Source organism: Vigna angularis, chromosome 8 (genome assembly GCF_016808095.1).
Source record: "Vigna angularis cultivar LongXiaoDou No.4 chromosome 8, ASM1680809v1, whole genome shotgun sequence".
Taxonomy (NCBI): domain Eukaryota; kingdom Viridiplantae; phylum Streptophyta; class Magnoliopsida; order Fabales; family Fabaceae; genus Vigna; species Vigna angularis.
Window position 1 is genome coordinate 730,441 of NC_068977.1, and position 22,672 is coordinate 753,112.

A 22,672-nucleotide genomic window follows, 5' to 3' on the forward strand; every position below is an offset into this window, starting at 1 on the left:
CGTTCGTCTTTGAGAGCGTTCGACCTCACGTCGAGCGTTCGTCTTTGAGAGCGTTCGACCTCATGTTGAGCGTTCGTCTTTGAGAGCGTTCGACCTTATGTCGAGCGTTCGTCTTTGAGAGCGTTCGACCTCCTGTCGAGCGTTCGTCTTTGAGAGCGTTCGACCTCATGTCGAGCGTTCGTCTTTGACGGCGCACGGTATTCTACCAAGCGTTCGTTTGAAATAGCGCTCGGCTTATAACGAGCGTCAGTTCTAAATCGCGCAAGGTCCCATATCAAGCGCTCGTGCTAATTGATTAATTATTTGATAAATAGTGTTCGTCCAAATATTTCAATATTCAATTTCTTACGTTCGTTCAAATACTGGTATCAGTTTATTTTAACTGGTCAAACAGGGAGCCACGTCCGATCATCCAGTACTATAATTGAACGTTCGTCCTATTTCTTCAAAGGACTGAACGTTCGTTCTTTTGTACTCTTAAAGTTAAATATGAGATTGATTATTAATTATGATGAATTACAGTGTGAACGTTATATCAAGTGATTTTATGATTATGGAATTTGAACGAGCGTTCCAAGGAGGAACGTCTCAGATGTGTTAAATGTTAAATTTGGTAAAGTATGAACCTGGATAAGTTAAGCCTCGCTGTCCATCCTGATATTCCGTGATACTTCTCTTCAAGTAGAAGGGGGTAGTCATGTGTGGGAATGGCAGGAGACCCTAGTCCTATTGAGTATTTTGGACAGATAGGGTTAACCTCGAGTGGCAGCTGTTTGGTGTATCCCAGTTACTACATCACTCGGGTGCAAGGACGCTTGTAACTACATGGTTCATACAGTCCGGACGGTCGTCTAATATACATATAAATTACTATGTTACATTATGTTAAATTGTATGCTGTGCGCTTGCATCTAAATGTTAATTGTGTATGTTGAACGTATGAATTAAATATTATAAGCTTACCCTTGCGTTTCCATTGTGTTGTCTACTGTCCATGTGTCTTCCGTCTTGTCAAAATGCAATGATCATCCGTTGTGGGTGTGAGCAGATGGGGGTGCATCTCTTGAAGAAATGCTGGAAGAAGAAAATTTGGAAGATGCAAATCTGGTAGAGGTGGAAGTCAAGGCCGAGCCTTAGAGTGCTCGTTAGATTAGGCTGTAAATGTTAGTATAGTTTGAACGATCGGCTAAGTGTTTTGTAAAGCCGTTCGTCCTGGTTGTCTTTGTTTTCGGATTGAACGTACGCTATTTTTGTATTCAAGCCGTTCGGCTTTTGAATTCTGCTTCCTGATGTAAAGACTGCACTGTTTATATTATTAATTGTAATTAATCCTGATTTATGGTAATTACGGTATTTTGGGATGTTACAGATACTCTTTTAATCGACGTTGCTTTTGAGGTGTTACCAATGAATGTTCTGAAATCTGAAATTATATTCAATGTTTATGTTTGTCATGTAAGAAAGTGGGAACTTCAAAATTAAGGAATGTGTTTGAATATGGATTTGGTGTAAATTATAAGGCATTGGTTGATCTTTTTCCAGTGACTTTTCTATCTATATTGTATACCACAAATATGACTCCAATTATAATCTTCTGGAATACAGGTTTATTCTATTTCAGTTTGTTGTTGAGTGTCATATAAAAATATTATTATGATGAATAGAGATTAGATGATAATACAATTTCTAATTCTGCAAATATGTTATTCTTGTTTTCGTTTTCTTTGCCCTCTTACACCTAACTTTTTCTAATTATTGTTTTATAATAATTCACATGCAGCTATATACATATAATACAAATAAGTAGTTGATAATTAAGTTCTGCCAAAGCCAATTTTGAAAAAGTGGGTGTTACGATATGTTTAAAATAATTTTGTTCATGTTGTTTAATGTCGTTGTTTCATTCTTTCCTTATAGGTATTTAGGGTTAGAAAATTACACAAATCATACATAAAATTTTGTAAAAGGAAAATTCATTCTTTCCTTATAGCTATTTAGGGTTAGAGAATTACACAAATCATACATAAAATTTTGTAAAAGAAAAAGTTCATGGGTTGACTCTGGACTTGAGAGTATTTAAGAAAGAATTTTTTTTGGTTGTGTTAGCTTTTTTTTACCCCAATTCACATGAGCTAGGTGAAATCCAATTATGTGGACTTGTTTGACAGGTTTAGTAATGGAAATGTTGTTTGGAAGGTTTATTTTTACTTATAAATTACTATGAAATATTAGGTTTCATTTTTAGTTAATATGAATAATATCTTTTGATATTTTCTTAATTAAAAAAATATTTGGGACTAAAACTATTATATTATTGATTTGGAAAGATAAATAATTAAAATTTTCAATACAAGTATTATGTGTTTTTTTTGAAAAATTATATAAATACTTTTATAAATATTATATTTATAATTAATCAAACACATTTTTAGGTTAATTCGCTGTGGTGTGTGAAAATGAAAAAAAAAGGGTGTATTAAATATTTAAATTGGTTTTCGAAATGAGTACATTATTGATAATTTTTCAATTAAAATTTCATAACTCTTGAAAATTTATATATATATATATATATTATAAAGTAAATGAAAATATTTATAAAAATTTTAATAAAAAAATCTCTAAAATATCCCATATTTTTAAGGAAATTCATCTTGCATTTTAGTTAAAATCTTCCTTCCACTTTGTAATATTTTACTTCTTATAAATCAACTCATCATACATTTCACATTCTCATTTCTAGACATGTTATATGTATGTCAACCACCTATTATCACATACATACAAAAGTCATTGAAAAAATTAAAACTAAAAACCAATAAAGATACATATGAATGATATAAACAAAATATATTTATTATCCACTTTTTTTATTATTATATCATCTATTTGAAGCATTTTCATTTTCATATTTGAAGACTAACAGAGCTTAGGAAAGTTGTTTTATATAGTTTCTGTATTAAAACTAGGGAGAAAAACTATTCTGGTTTTAATCCGTAAAAATATAATTTTTGATTAATTTCTAGACATTTAGTTTTTAGTGTTGTGTGACAACTTTTTGTTATGTTACACTATCATATAACGATGAATATTATTATTTTATTTAAAAAAATTAATTATATTTATTATATCAACAAATTCAATATTTTATTATTAAAAATAATTATCAAATAGTAGTTTAAGATAATTTTCAAAATATCTTTTTTCATGAAATAAGTCGTCGTGGTTTATTTGGTACACAAGATACAATATAATAGGATAGAACATTAAAGAGTAAAATCTGCAATTAATATTAAATGAATAATTTTAATAATATATGTAAGTAATAGGTAAACATATTTAATTATTTATTTAAAATTTTATTTCATATATTTTTACTTTTTTATTTAAATGTATGAAATTATAGTTACATTTAAAAGATTAATGTTTTTAAAATTTATATTTTGATCACACTAATTTAAAATTATTTGTTAAAAGTTTTAAGTTTATTTTATTAATATTTTAGTGAATAAATTTGTAAAACCCTTTTAAATTGCAAAACATTTAAAAATAAAACAAAATAAAAACAAAAATCCAGTTGTTTTAACATAAATGCATATCTTCTTTTAGCTTTTTCTCTCACTATACTTTTGTCTTAATTTTTTCCCGCAAAATTCCATTTTTTTTGTGATAAGAGGTTGTGAGCGTTCATAGTAGAGAACCCTTTAAATTTAATCAAACAAACATTTTGTAAAAACAAATTTCGTTCTCTTTTAATGTTCAATTTATTTTTGATTTGGTAAGTTATTCTTATTGGGTTCATGTTTTTGTTTTTTTACTAATCGATGATCTTTTTGATTTAATTTATTTTTTTATATTTTGTCTTTAAATTGAATTCAAACTTTTTTGAGTTGAGAGTCTATAAGTATTGTCGATCTATTTTGAAGCTGTTCATAAGGTAAGCTTTAAAATTTCGTTTTGATGTGTCAAAGTGGATAATGAATTGTATTTTGAATTGTGAATTTGCATGCTTAATTTACTTGAAAGATTGATTTTCATTTAAGTTAAGTTGAATTACTTGAAATTTGTTTTCACTTAAATAATTTGTGAATTTGTGTAGAATAATGGTTAGTGTCTATTGAGTTTGTGAAAAACTTAAAATTAGTTAATGAGTTGTTGAAAATGCTATGTGAGATTTGAATTGGGTAATATGGCAGTGGTTTATGTCATTAAAATGTTTAAACACTGAGAATTGATCCAAAAAGTGTCAAATCATTCAAGTCAAACTTAAAATGCAAAGTCTATTTCTTAGACACATGAATGATTACTTTAACCGTTAGGATATTTGAATTAAGGAACATAAAACTTATGATCATTAAAATGTTTAAACACTAAGAATTGATTCAGAAAGTGTCAAATTATTCAAATCAAACTTAAAATGCGAAGTCTACTTCTTTAGATAAACCGTTATAATATTTGATTAGAGATATGTAATTAAAAAAGTTAGTCTCTTATGTTTATTATATTTTAAGTTTCTCTTTAGTGAAAAACATTTTTTATTTATAATTTTGATTTAACCTTTGAACAAGATAAGGTATCCAAAATATTAAATATTTAATTTGATACTTAAATTATTATATAACTTAAATAATAAAAAATATATAAAATATAATCATTTCAACCATTACACTTTTCATTTAATTGATTACCACTACTACGTAATTGATTACGCTTTTATTTAGAACCAATTACCCAATTCTATTGAATGTTTGATCCCCTTCTAATCGCTTACATGGTGGAAGTAATTGATTACAAAATACAAATTCGTGGCCCCTAACGACATTCATGTGGGAGTAATTAGGTCCTCCTACAACTTTCTTTTGAAGTTGTTTTGCTTTCACACTATTTCTACGATAATGATATAAAATTTTATGATGAAAATCGTTTTATATATACAATTTCTTCGTATAAAAATGCTACCCTCCATACGACTTGCATACAGTCGGTAATTTTTTAAAATCTATCCAGAAATGTAATTTGTCAAGTAAAATCCAATTTTTTTAAAAAAAAACTGTAACAATACCTATACAATTATTTCTATTTGTAACTTATTTTTATATTTCTATACACTTCTCAAAAATGTGTTCCATAAAATCAAGGCAGATAAACTTTTGTATTTTCTCTTATTTGACGTAACAGTATTGTTCTGGTTTACGAATAGAAAAGAAATTAATAAGGATATCTGATTTGACGTAACAGTATTGTTCTGGTTTACGAATAGAGAAGAAATTAATAAGCATAAGGCAGATTGGATATCGTCACCGCATGGACTCCTCTCTCCATGCGTCATAGCTTACGTAACATTTACATGCACCTTATAAAATATCAGAAATAATTTTAGTAGAATAAATTTATGAGTTAAATATAGTTTAAATAGGTGCATTTCATGATAGCATTTGAGTTGTTTATACTGTTTGACACATTTTTGCTTCAATGTTAACTGAGAAATGCATTTGAAACATCAAATAAAGTTAACAAAATTTGGTTAAAAGGACTAAATTCATACATTTTTTAAGATTGGGGACTAAATTAGTCCAAAGTTTTGAAGAGGGACTAATTCCAATTTTCACTGAAAGTTAAGGGATCAAAAACATATTTAACCCTAAATTTATTCTATATTCTACTAAAATTATTTCTGTCATTTTATGTTATTTCATAATTTTTATTTAAACTTATGAAATTATAGTTATATTTTAAAATATTAAATTTTTTAAAATTTATATTTTGATCAAACTTATTTAATTATTTTTATTAAAAGTTTAAATTTATTTTATAAGCATTTTAGTGTATAATTTTGTAAAACTCTTTTAAAATACAAAACAATTTTTAAAAAACAAAACAAAAACTCAACTGCTTTAGAAAAATATAAACATGTATCTTCTCTTCTCCAATTCTTTTTCTATATAGTTTTACACTCTCTTTTTTCGGCTTATTCGTTCAAAATTTTATCTCTTTTGTGATTAGAGGTTGAGATTGCGTTTATCATAAATAACTCTTCAAGATTAATTGAGCAAAATATTCATTTGGATAAGTTGAACATTTATGTTTTTGGCTTTTCAAGATATCATTGGATTGAATGTGATTTTAGAGTTTTTGTTTTTTCTCTTTGTTAATCAATTATTCTTTTGGTTAAATCTGTTTGTTTTTACGTTGTTTATTGGATAAGTTCAAGCTTTCATGAGTTAAAAGGCCTATCGGTGTTGTCGATCTATTTTGAGATTGGTTATAAGGTGATGAAAGCTAACTTGACTAATTTACTGTGAAATTTCGTTTTGATGTATTAAAATGGGTAATGAACTGTATTTTGAATTGTGAAATTACATGCTTAGTTTACTTGAAGGGTTGATTTTCACTTAAATTAGATTTAATGCAAAATCTCTTAAATTAGGTTGAATTACTTGAAATCTATTTTCACTTAAATTATTTATAAATTTGTGCAGAATCATGATAAATATGTATTGAATTTGTGAAAAACTTATAAATTATTGCGAATGCTTATGTGAGATTTTAATTGAGTAATATGAAACTGGTTGAACTAAGAAACACAACTTAACTTATGATCAATGAAATGTTTAAACACTGAGAATCAGTTCAAAAAAGTGTCAAATTACTTAAAATGTGAAGTCTAAGTTTTTTTATACTGTCGAAAATGTAAGGCCTAAAATAATTAGGATAAATTTCTTCTTTCACCATCAATGTATAATTTGGTTAATAAATATCTCTCGTGGTGGTGCTATTAGAGTATTTATTCGGTTAAATTAAATTGTGAGATTTGATCTCAGTATATGTCAAGCTATGCTTTTCTACACCCTTGTTCTCTTTCATTTTCTGACTATTCACGTACCAAGAAAATTAATTTCTTTTCTTGCAAATGCTGAAATTTGAAAGCACATAGGATAAATTTATATTTTACAAATTGATTTGGACAGTATATACTTTCACTGTGCCAACAACATTTAATTTCACGACAGCTAAATTATTAGTTACACTAGTACATACTGATCCAATAGCAAATTTTTCTGATGTTAGAATTTACTTCTATGCATGATTTGGCGTGAATGTTAGAAGAAGATAGATATAGAAATAAAAAATTTAATCCGTAAAACAATAAGGACAACCCTTTCATTTCTTCATTATTGACGTAAAACAGAACGTCTAAACTTCTCATCTCTTCATTATCAAAACAAAACATCTTTTCTTATCTCTGGTCGATGTTGTTGGGAACAAGGATAATAAAGGAGAGAAGAGATAAATAAACAACACTAAGAAATATTTATTTTTGTGCATTTGTAAACCTTACATAAGCTTTCTTATATAGTAAAGTAAAGAACATCATCTCATAATACTAAGTAACGTGTGACTAAAAACACACTACAAAAACTTAATCAAATTACACAAAAAACTAACAGATTTGGTCTTATCTCTAGTCAATATGAGATTTCAAAACTGAAAGTAACTGTTGATTGTAGAACACTCAGAAAATTAGAAATCTTTGCTGGAACAGAGGTAGGAGAGCTAAACCATTTCTGTTATTCAGTGTAGAACTCATGCTTAGCTTGAAACTTTCAGTTTGAGTATGTGAATCTGGCCATGTTTTGACTGTGATATGACTGTTATTTATCTGGCTTATTCTGGGAGATGCATGCTATGTTGTATGAAAGACTTAGCCGAATGGTATGATTCTCATGTGCTTAATGTTTGTAAAACTTGGAATGATGATGAATTTCCAATATCAATTTGGATCTCACGATTCTGATGGAGAGAGTATACGGTTGTTGTATAATAATTCCTTGAACCATGCTATAATCATTCCAAGGGAGAATCCTTTCCTCTTAATAATCACGAAGGCCCTCTCAGATTGGCCATACCAAAGTGCTCTTTCCCTTTTAAAATTTTAATACCCACTTTAGGTACCTTGACCACTGAATTCTATTTCTTTAACTACTCAAATTTGCAATCAATGACTTTTCAGTACACTTTTATCATGACCGTGTGAGAATAATTCCTTTTAAAATTTTCCTTTTTGATTTAAACTCATACGTTTTCTACTTAGATGGACCATACTCATATTACCCTATTCCTTTAGGCCAATATCTTTTGTTTTATAGGACCATACTGCACTTGAATAATTACATTTTAATAGCTACAGAGGAATTATTTTAGCTTAGCTTTTGATTATTCTTTTGCCATGTCTCAGTGTAGCCACTTTGCTAATTGGCTTTATTTTGAGTGCACCGATCCTTGTCCTTTTAAAATAAATATTGAATTGTCAAATCGTTATTTAGTTTTCTTTTTATTCACATTCACGTTTGATCCATTCATGGATTAAATAAAGATCTTCCAATGAAATGAACTTACAGTGGTGGTTGCAACAAATTTTCTTATTATATTATAACAAATTTTCTGGTTATATTATATATATGTATATAAATATATTTGTGATGATTCCAGTTATTATTTTAGAATTATGAGTCTTGATACATCCTATTTTTTTAGACTATACTTCTTAAGTATTGATACGATAATATAAGTGACCAATGTTTTAGTTTTTTTTGGAAATCAAATTAAAATATAGTGTAGTCACTTTTCCTTATTTTAGTTTCTAAAAAGCTTGTAACATTATGTCGTGGTGTGAGTAAGATTAGCAAAAATGGAAAAGAATTGTTTTGTTTTTAATATTTGTTTTACTTTTCAATCTTTTTATCATCTTGGACAGAGTCTGGATATGGTTAAATCAGTGGGTTTCAGGGGGTTGTAGGGTCAAGAGCCTCTTTTCCAATGTTAGATGCCAACCTGGTTTTTCGGTTTGCATCATCTTAGGAAAAATAAGATTCATACTTCGTTAGCCGTTGGATTGAATTGAAATTTTTACATAAAATCCTAGACACATAAATTGTTACTTTGACTGGTGAGATATTTGATTAGAGGTCTATAGTTATAAAAGTTAGTCTCTTATGTTTGTCTTATTTTAGGTTTCTCTTTTGTTAAAAACATTTCTTATTTGTGGTTTTGGTTTGATCTTGAAATAAAAAAAGGTATAAGGTTGTTTATAGAATTGTATGGATTCATTGATGAATATGCATGTGTATAGTGATATATGAAATTGTTATGATGATGATGTGTTTGTTAATGGATATGAGCATTTATGGAAATATATGATGATTGTAATTGATCACTTATATGGTATTACTTAATATGGATGAGTACAAATATGGGTGATTATTATGTATTTGGAATTTAATGTGGAATGATGTTTGTGGATGAAAATATGAGTTTAACGTAATTCCAAAAATCTTGCAAGGGAAATTCTGTGATGACGTTCCTTTAGTGTATGCATTGATGTAAGGAGTCAGTACTAAAGGTTTATCCTGATTAAGAACTACCTCAAGGTTCTTATGATGGTTAAAGTGATTGACCTTGTGTGTGGTACAGTAAAACTCTTTTGCAATGGCTCTAGAGAGCATGAGAGGTCACCACAAGTATAAAAACCACTCAGAATCATACATAAATGCTTATATCTAGATAATTAAGTCTAGAGAGTTTGTAATTATATGTTTGATTTTTTATGAATGTTTGAAATACATTATTTTATGATGAAATTAGTTTAAACTTTATATAATTATTTCTTTTATAAATTAGCTTGCATTCTCTTGTGTTTGTTGTTATTCTTTTATAATGATCATCCTTACCCGCGTGAGTAGATGAGATAATAAGTGTGAGTTTACCTTGGAAGACAGGTTGATGCAACTATAACTATAACTATATATATATATATATATATATATATATATATATATATATATGATTGTAGGAGTTAGATTTAGCTTCTATCTTTTGAAAGTGATTGTAATTATGTTATTAGTTTTTAGTTCTTCAAACCTCTTGTATACTAGCATAATTATTTTGGATAACTATAATAGTATAATTAATTTGAAACACTCATTTCTCACATGTTTTGTTCTATGAAGAAACAAAAAAAGTAACCCTCTTGTCCCACTTATTAATTTAATATTTTTTTATCTCATTAGTCTTCATAGTAATTTTTTTTATTAAGATAGAAAGAAAATTTAATTTTTTATAACTATATTAATTTTTTTATGAACATAAAATGAAAAGATAGTTTTCCTAAGTAATTTATAATTGTGGTTTGAATATCATAAATTTTTCTTTTAATAATTAATTCCTTTATTTTTAATTAAATTAATCATTTATTTTTTAGTTTTGATTTTCTTTTTTATATATATATATGAACAACAAAAGAGTGAAATTATCTTTTAAAAATGATAAAAAAGAAGCTATATAGGAAGATGAAAATAATATAAATTTAATTTCTTCAATTATTTTGAACACAATAATAACGACCTAATTATTTATTTTCATTGTATTATAGTGATAATGCCTAAATATATAAATTTTAAATATGTTATTTTGACTCTTCGAAAACGATATCAAGATTCGGGAGTGTTCATCGGCAACTATTATAACATTACTATATTTACTATATGATATATGTTCTTAGTTCTATAATATGTAGTAAGCATTCAATAAGATTAAAAATCATTTAATTTATACGGTATTTATTAAAAGTTTTACTAAAATAATATAAAGTAATGAACATAAACCTTAAATTATAAATTGATTTATAAAATTGAATTAAATTTAAAATTTATTTTTAAACAGGTAGTTATAAAAATTATAAATAGTTTAACAATTTAAATGGTTGAAAAACAAAATCAAACTCTTATAATTTTATAATTTTACTTAGTAGGTAAACACACTTACAGGTTTTATTTAGGTAGGTCAAGTCACTCGCACGTTTCTCAATTTTTTCTTGATGTATAGAACCTTGAATCCGTTCCTATACATAATTATTGATCAACTTCCTTTTCTCACATTAAATATTTCCCAGTTTAAACTTAAGGTGAAAAACCATCAATGGGGTCAAATAAATGAGGAATAAGTATTAGGTCATAAAGTCTTACCTACTTTAAATAAATAGAAAGATATAACTTATCACAAAAATACTTTTATTGACACCGATCCGATGATACAAGTGAAATAATCATAAAAATATAAATATTTCTAACTTTAAAAAATAAAAAAAGTAAAAATAATATCAAATATAAAAAATTTAAGTATATCAAAAACTATTTTTCTTTTTAAAACCTACAAATTTATATTATCACAAAGAAGTATAAAATCTACATTTTTATAATATTGTATCTTGTATTTGAATTTTTAAAAATTTAAAACACTAATTTAATTATTCTACTAAATTTAAAAAGTTTATTTTTTAGTTTCAATATTCAAAATTTATTTATAACTCAAACCTATGACGTCAATATATTTCAACAAAGGTTTCTTACAAAATGATGAATATAGTCATTGATTGTAGATCCTATACATAACATCATGAACCTTCCCAGAAAATCGTCATCATGAACTCTTGCAGTTTTTGGCAACAAAATTCATTGGCATTGACAAAGAAGAAACTAGAACAGAATCAAGGAGTTACAACTGTACATGAATAATTTTTCTTTCTCTATATAAATGAATGGTTGGTGTTGCAAGATGCAACATCATAGTATCCACAAAACTGAGTTCAACCACAACCTAGGAATTCTAACATCCTCTTTCTCTTTTCCCTTCAAGCCAAAGCACTCACAAAATGGCAATTCCATCACACATAAAAGCTTGGGCTTATTCTGAATATGGAAACATAGAAGATATTCTGAAATTTGAATCTAACATACCTATACCACAGATCAAGGAAGACGAGGTGCTCATTAAGGTTGCTGCTGCAGCCCTTAATCCTATAGATTATAAGAGGGCTCTTGGCTATTTCAAGAACACCGACTCTCCGTTGCCGGTAAGGATTTCATTTGATTTTTCGTAATCATGTGCATGCATGGTTTTAAAACCTTATTAATTTTCATTTTCTACCATGTAATAATATCTTCTTTTTTCGTTTTGCACTGTTAAATCTTGTATCTGGTGGCGGAAATTAATTTAGACTGTTCCGGGGTACGATGTTGCTGGTGTGGTGGTGAGAGTGGGAAGTGAAGTGAAAAAATTCAAGGTTGGGGATGAGGTTTATGGAGACATCAATGAGAATCCTATAAACAATCCAAAAAGTATTGGATCTTTGGCAGAGTATACTGCTGTTGAAGAAAAAGTATTGGCACACAAACCTTCCAATTTGAGCTTTGCAGAAGCTGCAGCTCTTCCTTTAGCCATCATCACAGCTTATCAAGGACTTGAAAGAATTGAGTTTTCTGCTGGCAAATCTATCCTTGTTCTTGGAGGTGCTGGTGGAGTTGGATCCCTTGTTATTCAGGTTTCATATATTTAATCATCTTTGGTTATTGAGAACATTGTCAAAACATTGTCAAATGATTTGTTGTGTATGTGTTTGATTATGCAGCTAGCGAAGCACGTTTTTGGGGCATCAAAGATTGCAGCCACAGCAAGTACTGGGAAACTGGATTTGTTAAGGAACTTGGGAGCAGACTTAGCCATTGATTATACAAAGGGCCAGCTTGAAGAGCTGGAAGAAAAGTTTGATGTAGTGTACGATACAGTAGGTGAGATATTGAAACTCTTAACCTATAATTAATATGCTGCAACAATATACAGATAATATTGTATCAGATTTTGTGTAATAACATTATTGAAAAGTTTTGTATGATTGATTCCAAAATCAGGGCAGAGTGAGATTGATAGAGCATTGAAGGCTGTTAAAGAAAATGGGAAAGTTGTGACAGTAGCAGCACATGGAAGTCCTTCAGGTATCTTCGTAATACGCATTTCAGATGGTACTGTGTTGAAGAAACTAGAACCATACTTAGAGAGTGGGAAGGTGAAGCCGATATTGGATCCTAAGAGTCCCTTTGCGTTTTCTGAGACTGTGGAGGCATTTGCATATTTGAAGACTAACAGAGCCATTGGAAAAGTGGTCATACATCCCATCCCTTGAGGATAATTAGATGAACTCAACCAAACTTGTGTAGAAATGCACTCAATAAACTCATCGGCTGTGGAAGTGGTTCTTGTTAGATGAGACAACATGTGTAAATTGATGAATATTTTGGAGTTGTGTTTGTTGCGAGAGTGAGATGTTCTGATTGTGTTTTGCTTGCAATATAAATAAATAATAGTCTTTGTGTAATTGTAAGGTGAGATACTTTTATATTCATTTTACATATATCATTTTACATATAATATAAGGATAAATTACATATATAATATAAGGATAAAATATCATTATTAATATATGCCAATATTATCTCATGTTTCTTGTACCGATAGGTCCTCCCGGCATAAGACAGACGTTCAACCATTCAAGAAGTTGACGCCCGTCCAATAATCCGGACGTCCGCCAAATAGTCTGGACCGTCCGTCCTTAGGAACCGGACGACCGTCCAAGGACGTCCGCCCAGAAATCAGGGCCGAACGAGCGGCCAACCATCTGAGAGGTGGACGTCCGCCCAAGGTTGGCATGTCCGCCCAATGTGGAACGTCCGCCTAATGTGTAGCGTCCGCCCAGTGTGGAGCGTCCGCCCAAAGTGGAACGTCCGCCCAAAGTGGAACGTCTGCCCAATGTGGAACGTCCGCCCAAGGAGTGGACGTTCGCCCAAGAGCTGGACATTCGCCCAAGAAGTAGGACGTTCGCCCAAGAGCTGGACGTCCGCCCAAGAGCTGGACGTCCGCCGCCCAAGGAGAGGACATCCGCCCAGAGTAGGACGTCCGCCCAGAGGAGGACGTTCGCCCAAGAGATGGACGTTCGCCCAAGGATTGGACGTCCGCCCAAGGATTTGACGTCCGCCCAAGAGCTGGACGCCCACCTAGGGTAACATCCCTGACCGACCATCATTCCCAACCGACGCACTTCGCTGATTACACGGTTAAATGCTAATGACACATTAAGTCCTTAATGAAGATTAAGGTATTATTGGGCCGTTTCCAGGCCCCAAAAGGTAAAAGCCCATTACGATCAGTATAAATAAAGGTCTCAGGTATGATTTCTGGACAGATTGCTTAGAACGCAACTCATGCATGCATTATTCAACGCCCTGTCATATTACTGACTTGAGCGTCGGAGTGCCTTTAGCAGGTACCCGGCCCCTCCCCAACTGGGAGGGTGGAGCAGCGCTAAGGAAAGGGAGGACGCCCGCCCAGCTTGGAGCTGAAAGCAAAGGATCATCCGCCAAGAGGGGAGGACGCCCGTCCAGCTTGGTGCAGAGAGCGAGCGTCCGGATTGGAGGACGTCCGCCCGGTTTGGAGCACAGAGCGATCGTCCATCTTGGTGCCGCCCGCCAGTGAAGCTTGCTTCGGTTCGTGGGATCCAGCTGAAAGTGTCCGCCCGTTTCCGACGTTCGTGATCGCTCATCCGCCCGGCTCCAGCGTTCGCCATCAGTCGTCCATTCGTTCATCTTCGTCGTCCGCCCGTCCGCCATCAACAGTAAGTTCGTGTGTTTTAGCATGGTCCGCCCGGAACCAGCCGAAACATTTGGCGCCCACCGTGGGGCCGTGTGACTTCGGTTACCCAAAGGTGACCACGAGAAATGAGCACGGACACCCCATCGACAGTACTTCACAGCCGCTCGACATATGTCCTCGGCCGTTCGGCCTTCACATTTTTAAGAACGTTCGACCTCAGCATAGGCTCAGCCGTTCGGCCTCATCATGATTTCGGCCGTTCGGCCTCCACGTATTTAAGGTCGTTCGGTCTCAGCATTGCCTCGGTCGTTCGAACTCAGCAGGATTTCGGCCATTCGACCTCCACGTTATTGGACCGTTCGGCCTCAGCATAGTCTCGGCCGTTCGGCCTCAACCTATTCTCGGCCATTTGGACACATATTTTCGACCTTACAAGGTACGAACACACCCTTTAAGCTAGAAATACGATCATGTTTCCCTTATACTGCAGGTGACTGATGAGTCGATATTTTATTCACTTCACTTAGTTTATTGTACTAGATTTAATTAGGGAATTGTGCATAATTGTCCAGTATTTTCCCATTTTACTGAATTGAGCTTAATTCGATCAGAAATTCTTATTTTAATTAATTTGAATTATCTGAGACTAATTATTTACATTATTAATTGCAGAGAAAATATTGGATAATATTTTGGGACATTTGAAACAACATTCATTTGCACACAGTTATTTACTTGGAAGAAATATCATTATTAACTTTGAACTAATACACCACATGGCTGAAGAATTAAGTGCTATGCGTGTCACAGGTTATATTATTGGTTTATTCACTCTTGGAAGAAAACCACTCAGAGGTGCACACGGTAGAAAATAGTTGATGCCATGCCTTTGAATGGAAAGTGTCACGACATTGGATGTAATAGGTTACATGGCCCATAGACAATTCACATTGGCAAACACTAATGCATGAAAGATGGAGGGGGCCACCACTTGGTTAAAATCCACGTATGAAAGAAGCTCCAAATTGCAAAATGATAAATTTTATTGGTTTAATATTATGAAGGGAATCGGCTTAAACATGTATACATGGCCCATCAACAACTTATTTTGGCAAGCATTTGGAATAAAAGTGGGAGCCACCTTTCTTGGCTGGAACGTGACTTTGAATTATGGGAGAAAGCAACCATTAATTTGGAGGAAATCACACGGAACATGTTTAACCTATGGGGTCCATTAACCACTTAGTAAATCATTTTTTCATTTGAAATGGAGATGGTGTGCACGATTTTCTTTTGTTCCAGATGCATTTTTGGTGATTGAGGAATAAAGAATAGAATATTAATTTATATTGCACAAGCAACAAAAACTCAATTGGAAGTGGTAGGGTGCATTTGTTTAGGCTCCACATTCAGCCTTCACACGTTCCATCATCAAATCAGCTTCCACCCATCAAACTTGAAGAAAGGAAGCACAAGGAAATTCTTCACGCCCAGCAGTTGGAGAAGAAGACATCCAGGGAAGCATCCAGCAGCAGCTGGTCCAGCAAGCACACGTCCAAGAGATGCAGGACGTGAAACATCCAGCACCTTCACTATCCAGCTTGCACATGGTTCAGCAATCATAAGCCTGTACAATTCCACTAAGCTCCATTCAACGTCCAACAAGCTAAGAGAAGATGCTGGGATGAAGCTGGACATACTCCAGCAAAAGAAACATGACAGTTTGGACAGCAGAGCGTAGCACATAATTTGAAGAGGCCACCACTCACGGTTTGGCAAGAAACTCACGTCCACATGTGAGGAGTTCCAAAATGAAGTGCTGAGTTTTAGTAAATTGGTGGAAGTGATGTCACGGCAAAAGAGTATCATGGCTGGAAGGAAACTCACGACGCTGCAAACGTCCAGCAAGAAGACGAGGGCACACCTACACGGTCCAGCTTAGATGGAAAGAAAGGAAGCAAACGGTGAAGAAGAGGGTTGTCTCGGTTGGAAGGAAAGCACTACACGCTGCACGTCTGGAGAGACAGTCCCTAGGAGAACCCATTGTTTCTTCAATGATGGATCCAGCAGAGAGTGGAACCCACGGATTGAGGGTGATGGAAGTTGATTTCTTTTCCTCTTGCATTCAATTATTTAGAAAAAGTTCATATGGCCCATTGCTAACAAAGGAGAGCAGCCACCACCGAATGAGACTCACGGGCTGAGTGAGACAAAATCCAAATGCTAGATTGAAGGAGAATATTATTAGTGAAAAGGGCAAAACTGAGAATTCAGAGAGTGGAGGGGTAAAACAGAGAAAACACACTCTTTCAGTGTTTGATTAAAACACCCGTGTTCATAGCAAGAGAGAGAAAACGTGTAAGAGAGTTTTCTAGAAAGAGAGAGATCAGATAATGAAAGTGGAGGAGCTCAGCTAGGGCACACAAACACCAAAGGTGAAGATGATGATCAGAGAGTAGAGAGAAAAACGGAAAGCATGCACACACACAAGGTACTGAATAACATCTAAACTGTATTTCTGTTTCAACTTTGCTTTTATACTGTTCTGATACATTGAATCTGAACTGTTTTTGTTTATTCTAACACTCCTCCTAAACAAAAACGTTTAATCGAACAAAAACTAGATTTTATTGAAGAAAAACACTTGTTTCACCGATTCAATCGGTGAAAATTCTTCTCCTGTGATTCTGAGCCTTTTGGACCGATTAAAATCGGTATAAACACTCTCTCTGTAGTATGAGAGCACTTTTCACCGATTAAACTCGGAGAAAGCTCTTCCTAGGATGATCTCCTCCTCTCCGGCGGAAACCCTAGGTTTTCGCCGTCCTTCTGGTGCGATCTTCACTGATCTCAGCTCGCACCATCCCAATCTGCTTTCTGAGTGACTGAAAACGCTCACTTTTGAGTGCTTTGGTGAGTATATCTGCTAGTTGGTCTTCGGATCTGCAGTGTACTACATCCAGTCTACCACTACTGACTTGTTCTCTGATGTAGTGAAATCGGGTCTCGATATGCTTGCTCCTGCCGTGAGATGCAGGGTGTTTAGCAAGGTCTATGGCTGACTTGTTGTCAACAAGCAGCCTCACTCTTCCAGTTAGCTCGATTTTCAACCCTTCCAATAGGAATCCCAGCCAAGTTGCTTGACAAGTAGCTTCACAGGCAGCTATGTATTCTGCCTCACATGATGACAAGGCAACCACTGGTTCCTTTCTTGAACTCCATGAAATTGGTGTTCCTCCCATGAAGAAGATGTAACCAGCAGTACTCTTCCTATCTTCCTTATCACCACACCAGTCTGCATCTGAGTAAGAAGTGATTTGCACTTCTTCCCCAGTCTCTCCTCTTCCCAACAGTATTCCATAAGAGTGAGTGCCCTGCAAGTATCTTAGAATGCGTTTGACAGCATTCAAGTGTGACAATCTGGGGCATTCCATATATCTACTCACCACTCCAACACTGTAACTCAAGTCAGGCCTTGTGTTACAGAGGTATCTCAAACTTCCAACAATACTTCTGTAAGCTGTTGGATCTACAGCTTCTTCATTTGGCTCCTTCTCAAGTCTCAACCCCAGTTCTGCTGGGGTGTTGGCAGCATTGCAGTCAACCATTTCAAACCTTTTTAGTAAGTCTAGAACATATCTGGACTGATGCATCACAATTCCACTTTCAGTCTCAGTAAATTCTATCCCAAGGAAATAGCTGAGCTTTCCCAAGTCACTCATCTCAAACTCACTTAGCATTTGAAGTTTGAAATCTGAAATCAACTCCTCACAGCTCCCAGTAACTAATAGGTCATCAACATATAGGCATACAATTAACTTCTCCTGTCTGCCACTGTGTTGGCAGCTCTTCACATACAACCCGTGTTCTGATACACACTTCTCAAAGCCAATACTGCTCATGAACCCATCAATTCTCTGGTTCCAAGCTCTTGGAGCCTGTTTAAGCCCATAGAGAGCCTTTCTCAGCCTGTACACCTTGTCATGCTGCCCTTTAACCTCAAATCCCAGTGGCTGTACAACGTACACTTCCTCTTCCAGCCTTCCATTTAGAAAGGCTGACTTCACATCCAACTGGTGTAGGGACCAGTGAAATTTAGTAGCTAGAGACACCACCAACCTGATTGTCTCTACCCTGGCCACAGGAGCAAAAACTTCACCATAATCAACTCCAGCCTTTTGTAGAAAACCCTTAGCAACCAGCCTTGCCTTGTGCCTTACAACAACACCTTGTGGGTTTATTTTTGACTTATAAACCCACTTTAATGCTATGGGCCTCTTATTAGAGGGCAGATCAACCAACTCCCAGGTCTGATTTCTCTCTATAGAGTCAATCTCTTCCTGCATTGCCTTATACCACCTTTCATCCTTCACTGCATCATCAAATTCAACTGGTTCTGCTTCTGCTATTAAAGCAAAGTGAACAAAGTTACCTTCTGATGTGAGTGTTGCCTCATAGGATAAGTCATAGTCTCTTAGATGTGCTGGCAGTTGTGAAACTCTTGATGACCTTCTCCTGCTGTCATCTCTTCTCTCCCCTGTCTCCACTGTTTCCACTGTTTCCTCTCCAGCAGTGACATCTTCCAGATTAATGGTTGATGCTTCCTGCTCACTTGTCTCCCACTGCCATACTCCAGCTTCATCCACTACAACATCTCTACTGATGCAAACTGCTCCTCCTATAGGATTATACAGTTTGTAACCTCCAGTGGCATTGTACCCAACCAAAATCAGTGGCACTCCCTTGTCATCCAGCTTCTTTCTCAACTGGTCAGGTATATGCTTGTAGCATATAGATCCAAAAATTTTCAGATGCTTAACATCTGGTTTCACCCCTGTCCAAGCTTCCTCGGGTGTCAAGCCATTTAATCTCTTTGTTGGAGACAGATTAAGGACATATGTGGCTGTTAACACAGCCTCTCCCCACAGAAAATTAGGCAACTTTTTACTCTTCAGCATGCACCTAACCATATTTAATATGGTTCTGTTTTTCCTCTCTGCTGCACCATTGTGCTGTGGTGTATAAGGAGGGGTAACTTCATGCACTATCCCTTCCTTTTCACACAACTCTTTAAACTCAGTGGAGGTATACTCTCCTCCTCCATCTGTCCTCAACACCTTAATCTTCTTCTCACACTGCCTCTCAACAAGAGATTTAAATTTCACAAATGTCTGCAGCACCTCCCCCTTTCTCCTAATCAAATAGACCCAACATTTCCTGTCCAGTCATCAATAAAAAGTAGAAAATACCTGCTGCCTCCAGGTGTTTCTACTTGGATAGGGCCACACACATCTGAATATACCACTCCTAATTTTTCTGTTGACTTCTGGGGTAGGATTTTCTGAAAACTGCCCCTGGTCTGCTTACATTGGACACACTCCTTGCACACTGTTTCAGGAATTTCCACTGTAGGCAAGCCACTCACCATATTTTTCTGGCTTAACAGTGACAAATCTCTGAAATTTAGGTGTCCAAATCTGAGATGCCATAGCCATTCTTCTCTGTTTTCTGTTGCAGTAAAACAGTGGTGTTTTACTGCACTCATTACCACCCGAAAAGTCCTGTTTTGTGACAGCTGAGCTTGCACAACCATCTTCTTATGCTGATTGAAAATGCTGAGACAATTATTCTCCATTTTCATCACATATCCCTTCTGTAACAGCTGTCCCAAGCTTAGCAGATTTGTTTTCAGCCCTGGTACATACAGTACCTCTTCAATTATCACTTCTTTCCCTCCTGCATCTCTCAGAACAACTCTCCCAGATCCTTCTGCAGTCAAACTTCTGTCATCTGCAAACCGGATCTTCCCTTGTGAAGCTCCTTGCATTTTCACAAACCAATCCTTCCTCCCTGTCATATGGGTAGAGCAGCCAGAATCCAAGTACCATGTTGTGCTCTCTGGCTGCTCCTCTCCTGTGTTGGCCATCAACATCACAGCCTCTGAATCTGACTCCTCCTCTTGGGCCAGATTAGCCCTCTTCTTGGGTTTGTTTTTAGCACCTTCCCCTTTCCAGCACTCTTTTGCATAATGCCCAAGTTTTTGGCAATTATAGCATTTCACTTTCTTCTTGTCAAACTTCCAATCTCCACCAGATTTCTGGTTTTTCACTGGTGCAGATTCACTGGAATCTTCACCTTGCTGTTCTTGTGAATCTTTACCTTTCTTGCTGCCCTTATTCCACTTCTTGAACCCCTTTTTCCCTTTAAACTGAGATCTGGCCTGTAGGGCCTGTTCTTGGCACTGCTTGCGCTCATTGATGCGATACTCATGAGCTTCTAATGAGTGCAGCAGCTCCTCAATCTCCATAGACTCCAGATTACGGGCTTCTTCAATAGCCACTACCACATGATCAAATCTGGGGGTTAGAGTTCTTAGGATCTTGTCAACAATGTACTCATCCGAAATTGTATCCTTGCATGCTCTCATTTTATTCACCAGTTCTTGGACTTTGTCAAAGTATTCTGCCACAGTTTCACCCTCATCCATGATCAGAATCTCAAACTGCCTCCTTAGGGCCTGTAATTTCACTTTCTTGTTTTTATCTCCATCACCATACATCTTCACAAGAATATCCCACACTTCCTTAGCAGTAGAAGCCTTAGAAATCTTGTTAAAGATTTTTGGGCTGACACATTGGTACAGCAAGAATCTGGCCTTGCTGTCCAATTTCACCTGCAGTTTATAACTTCTTTTCTCCTCTTTAGTAGCTCTTTCACTCAAATCTGGTAACCCATCTTCTATAACTTCTGACACATCTTGAAAACCAAAGATGGCTTGCATCTTGATGCGCCAGTCATCAAATAGTTTCCCATCAAATACAGGCAGTTGCCCCTGTATTCCTCCAATACCTGCCATCACTTTCTTGCTAGCTTCTTGATATTACCCACACACAAAGGAACCTCCTTTCTCCACTTCCAGTCACACACACACCCATTGTACACACCAGAACCCACAAGAACCTATGCTCTTGATACCATATTAGTGAAAAGGGCAAAACAGAGAATTCAGAGAGTGGAGGGGTAAAACAGAGAAAACACACTCTTTCAGTGTTTGATTAAAACACCCGTGTTCATAGCAAGAGAGAGAAAACGTGTAAGAGAGTTTTCTAGAAAGAGAGAGATCAGAGAATGAAAGTGGAGGAGCTCAGCTAGGGCACACAAACACCAAAGGTGAAGATGATGATCAGAGAGTAGAGAGAAAAACGGAAAGCATGCACACACACAAGGTACTGAATAACATCTAAACTGTATTTCTGTTTCAACTTTGCTTTTATACTGTTCTGATACATTGAATCTGAACTGTTTTTGTTTATTCTAACAAATATGTCAGAGAAGTGGCTATAAAATGGAGCAGCAGCAACTCATCAGAATTCATCAGATTTTAGGAGTAGAGTTAGGAGTGCAAAGTTTACGTTCTTGCTTCCTCCTCCCCTCTGGGGAGGTTTTGTGCTTGTTTTAATTTTCAGTTTCAAGGATTGAATTTCAATTGTAATTTCCATTTTGCATTTCTCAATTGATGTTGTTGAATTTTATTTTCATCTACGTATTACAGTTCATTTACAATTCTGTTTTCAAATTTAGATTTTGGATGCAATTACTTTCATTTTCTATTCTGTTGTGAATTTTAGCTTTGCATTTTAATTCTGTCAAAATTTCGTTCCCAATTAATGTTTTCAAAAAGTTAAATTCCATTTTTACCATTCTCTAAATTTACTGTTTTCAGTATTTAATTTTCCCGCATTCAAACCTTTTACAAACCCCCCCACTTCGTGTTAGATCTGAGACTGAACCCAATTTGGTCCTTGAGAGACGACCTAGGAGTCAAATCCTAGTAATATACTGCATAAATTTTTGTATCAAATTTGTATGACCGCGACAGTCGTACCAGTGACCAACCTATCCGGACTTAAGCGTTCGTCCGCCCGGATTCAGAGAGCGCTCGTCCAATCCGGACTTAAGCGTTCGTCCGTCGAGCTTCAGAGAGCGCTCGTCCAATCCGGACTTAAGCGCTCGTCCGCCCGCATTCAGAGAGCGCCCGTCCAATCCGGACTTAAGCGCTCATCCGAGCATGATCAACCCACCAATCCGCCTTACAAGGTATGGACACATACTTTCTTTAAAATTCGCCATGTTCCTTTCATAATGCAGGTAACCCGCAACAATGGCACGAGTGCATATCCTCCCAGTAAGACCAAGC

The 22,672-nt window shown here is 34.9% G+C and overlaps 1 protein-coding gene and 1 long non-coding RNA gene across 2 annotated transcripts; both read left to right on the forward strand.

Moving 5' to 3' along the window:
• Positions 1 to 11,560: 11,560 nt before the first annotated feature.
• LOC108344801 (2-methylene-furan-3-one reductase) lies at positions 11,561 to 13,204 on the forward strand. The gene is made up of 4 exons (XM_017583299.2): positions 11,561 to 11,905; positions 12,050 to 12,373; positions 12,461 to 12,620; positions 12,741 to 13,204. Exons 1-4 carry the CDS (start codon positions 11,705 to 11,707, stop codon positions 13,010 to 13,012), a joined length of 957 nt encoding a protein of 318 aa, XP_017438788.1. The 5' UTR covers positions 11,561 to 11,704; the 3' UTR covers positions 13,013 to 13,204.
• A 2,268-nt stretch (positions 13,205 to 15,472) lies between these two features.
• LOC128193646 (uncharacterized) lies at positions 15,473 to 22,038 on the forward strand. Its single transcript, XR_008245051.1, has 2 exons — positions 15,473 to 21,701; positions 21,806 to 22,038. It is a non-coding gene; the product is annotated as an uncharacterized LOC128193646 (long non-coding RNA).
• Positions 22,039 to 22,672: the final 634 nt, after the last annotated feature.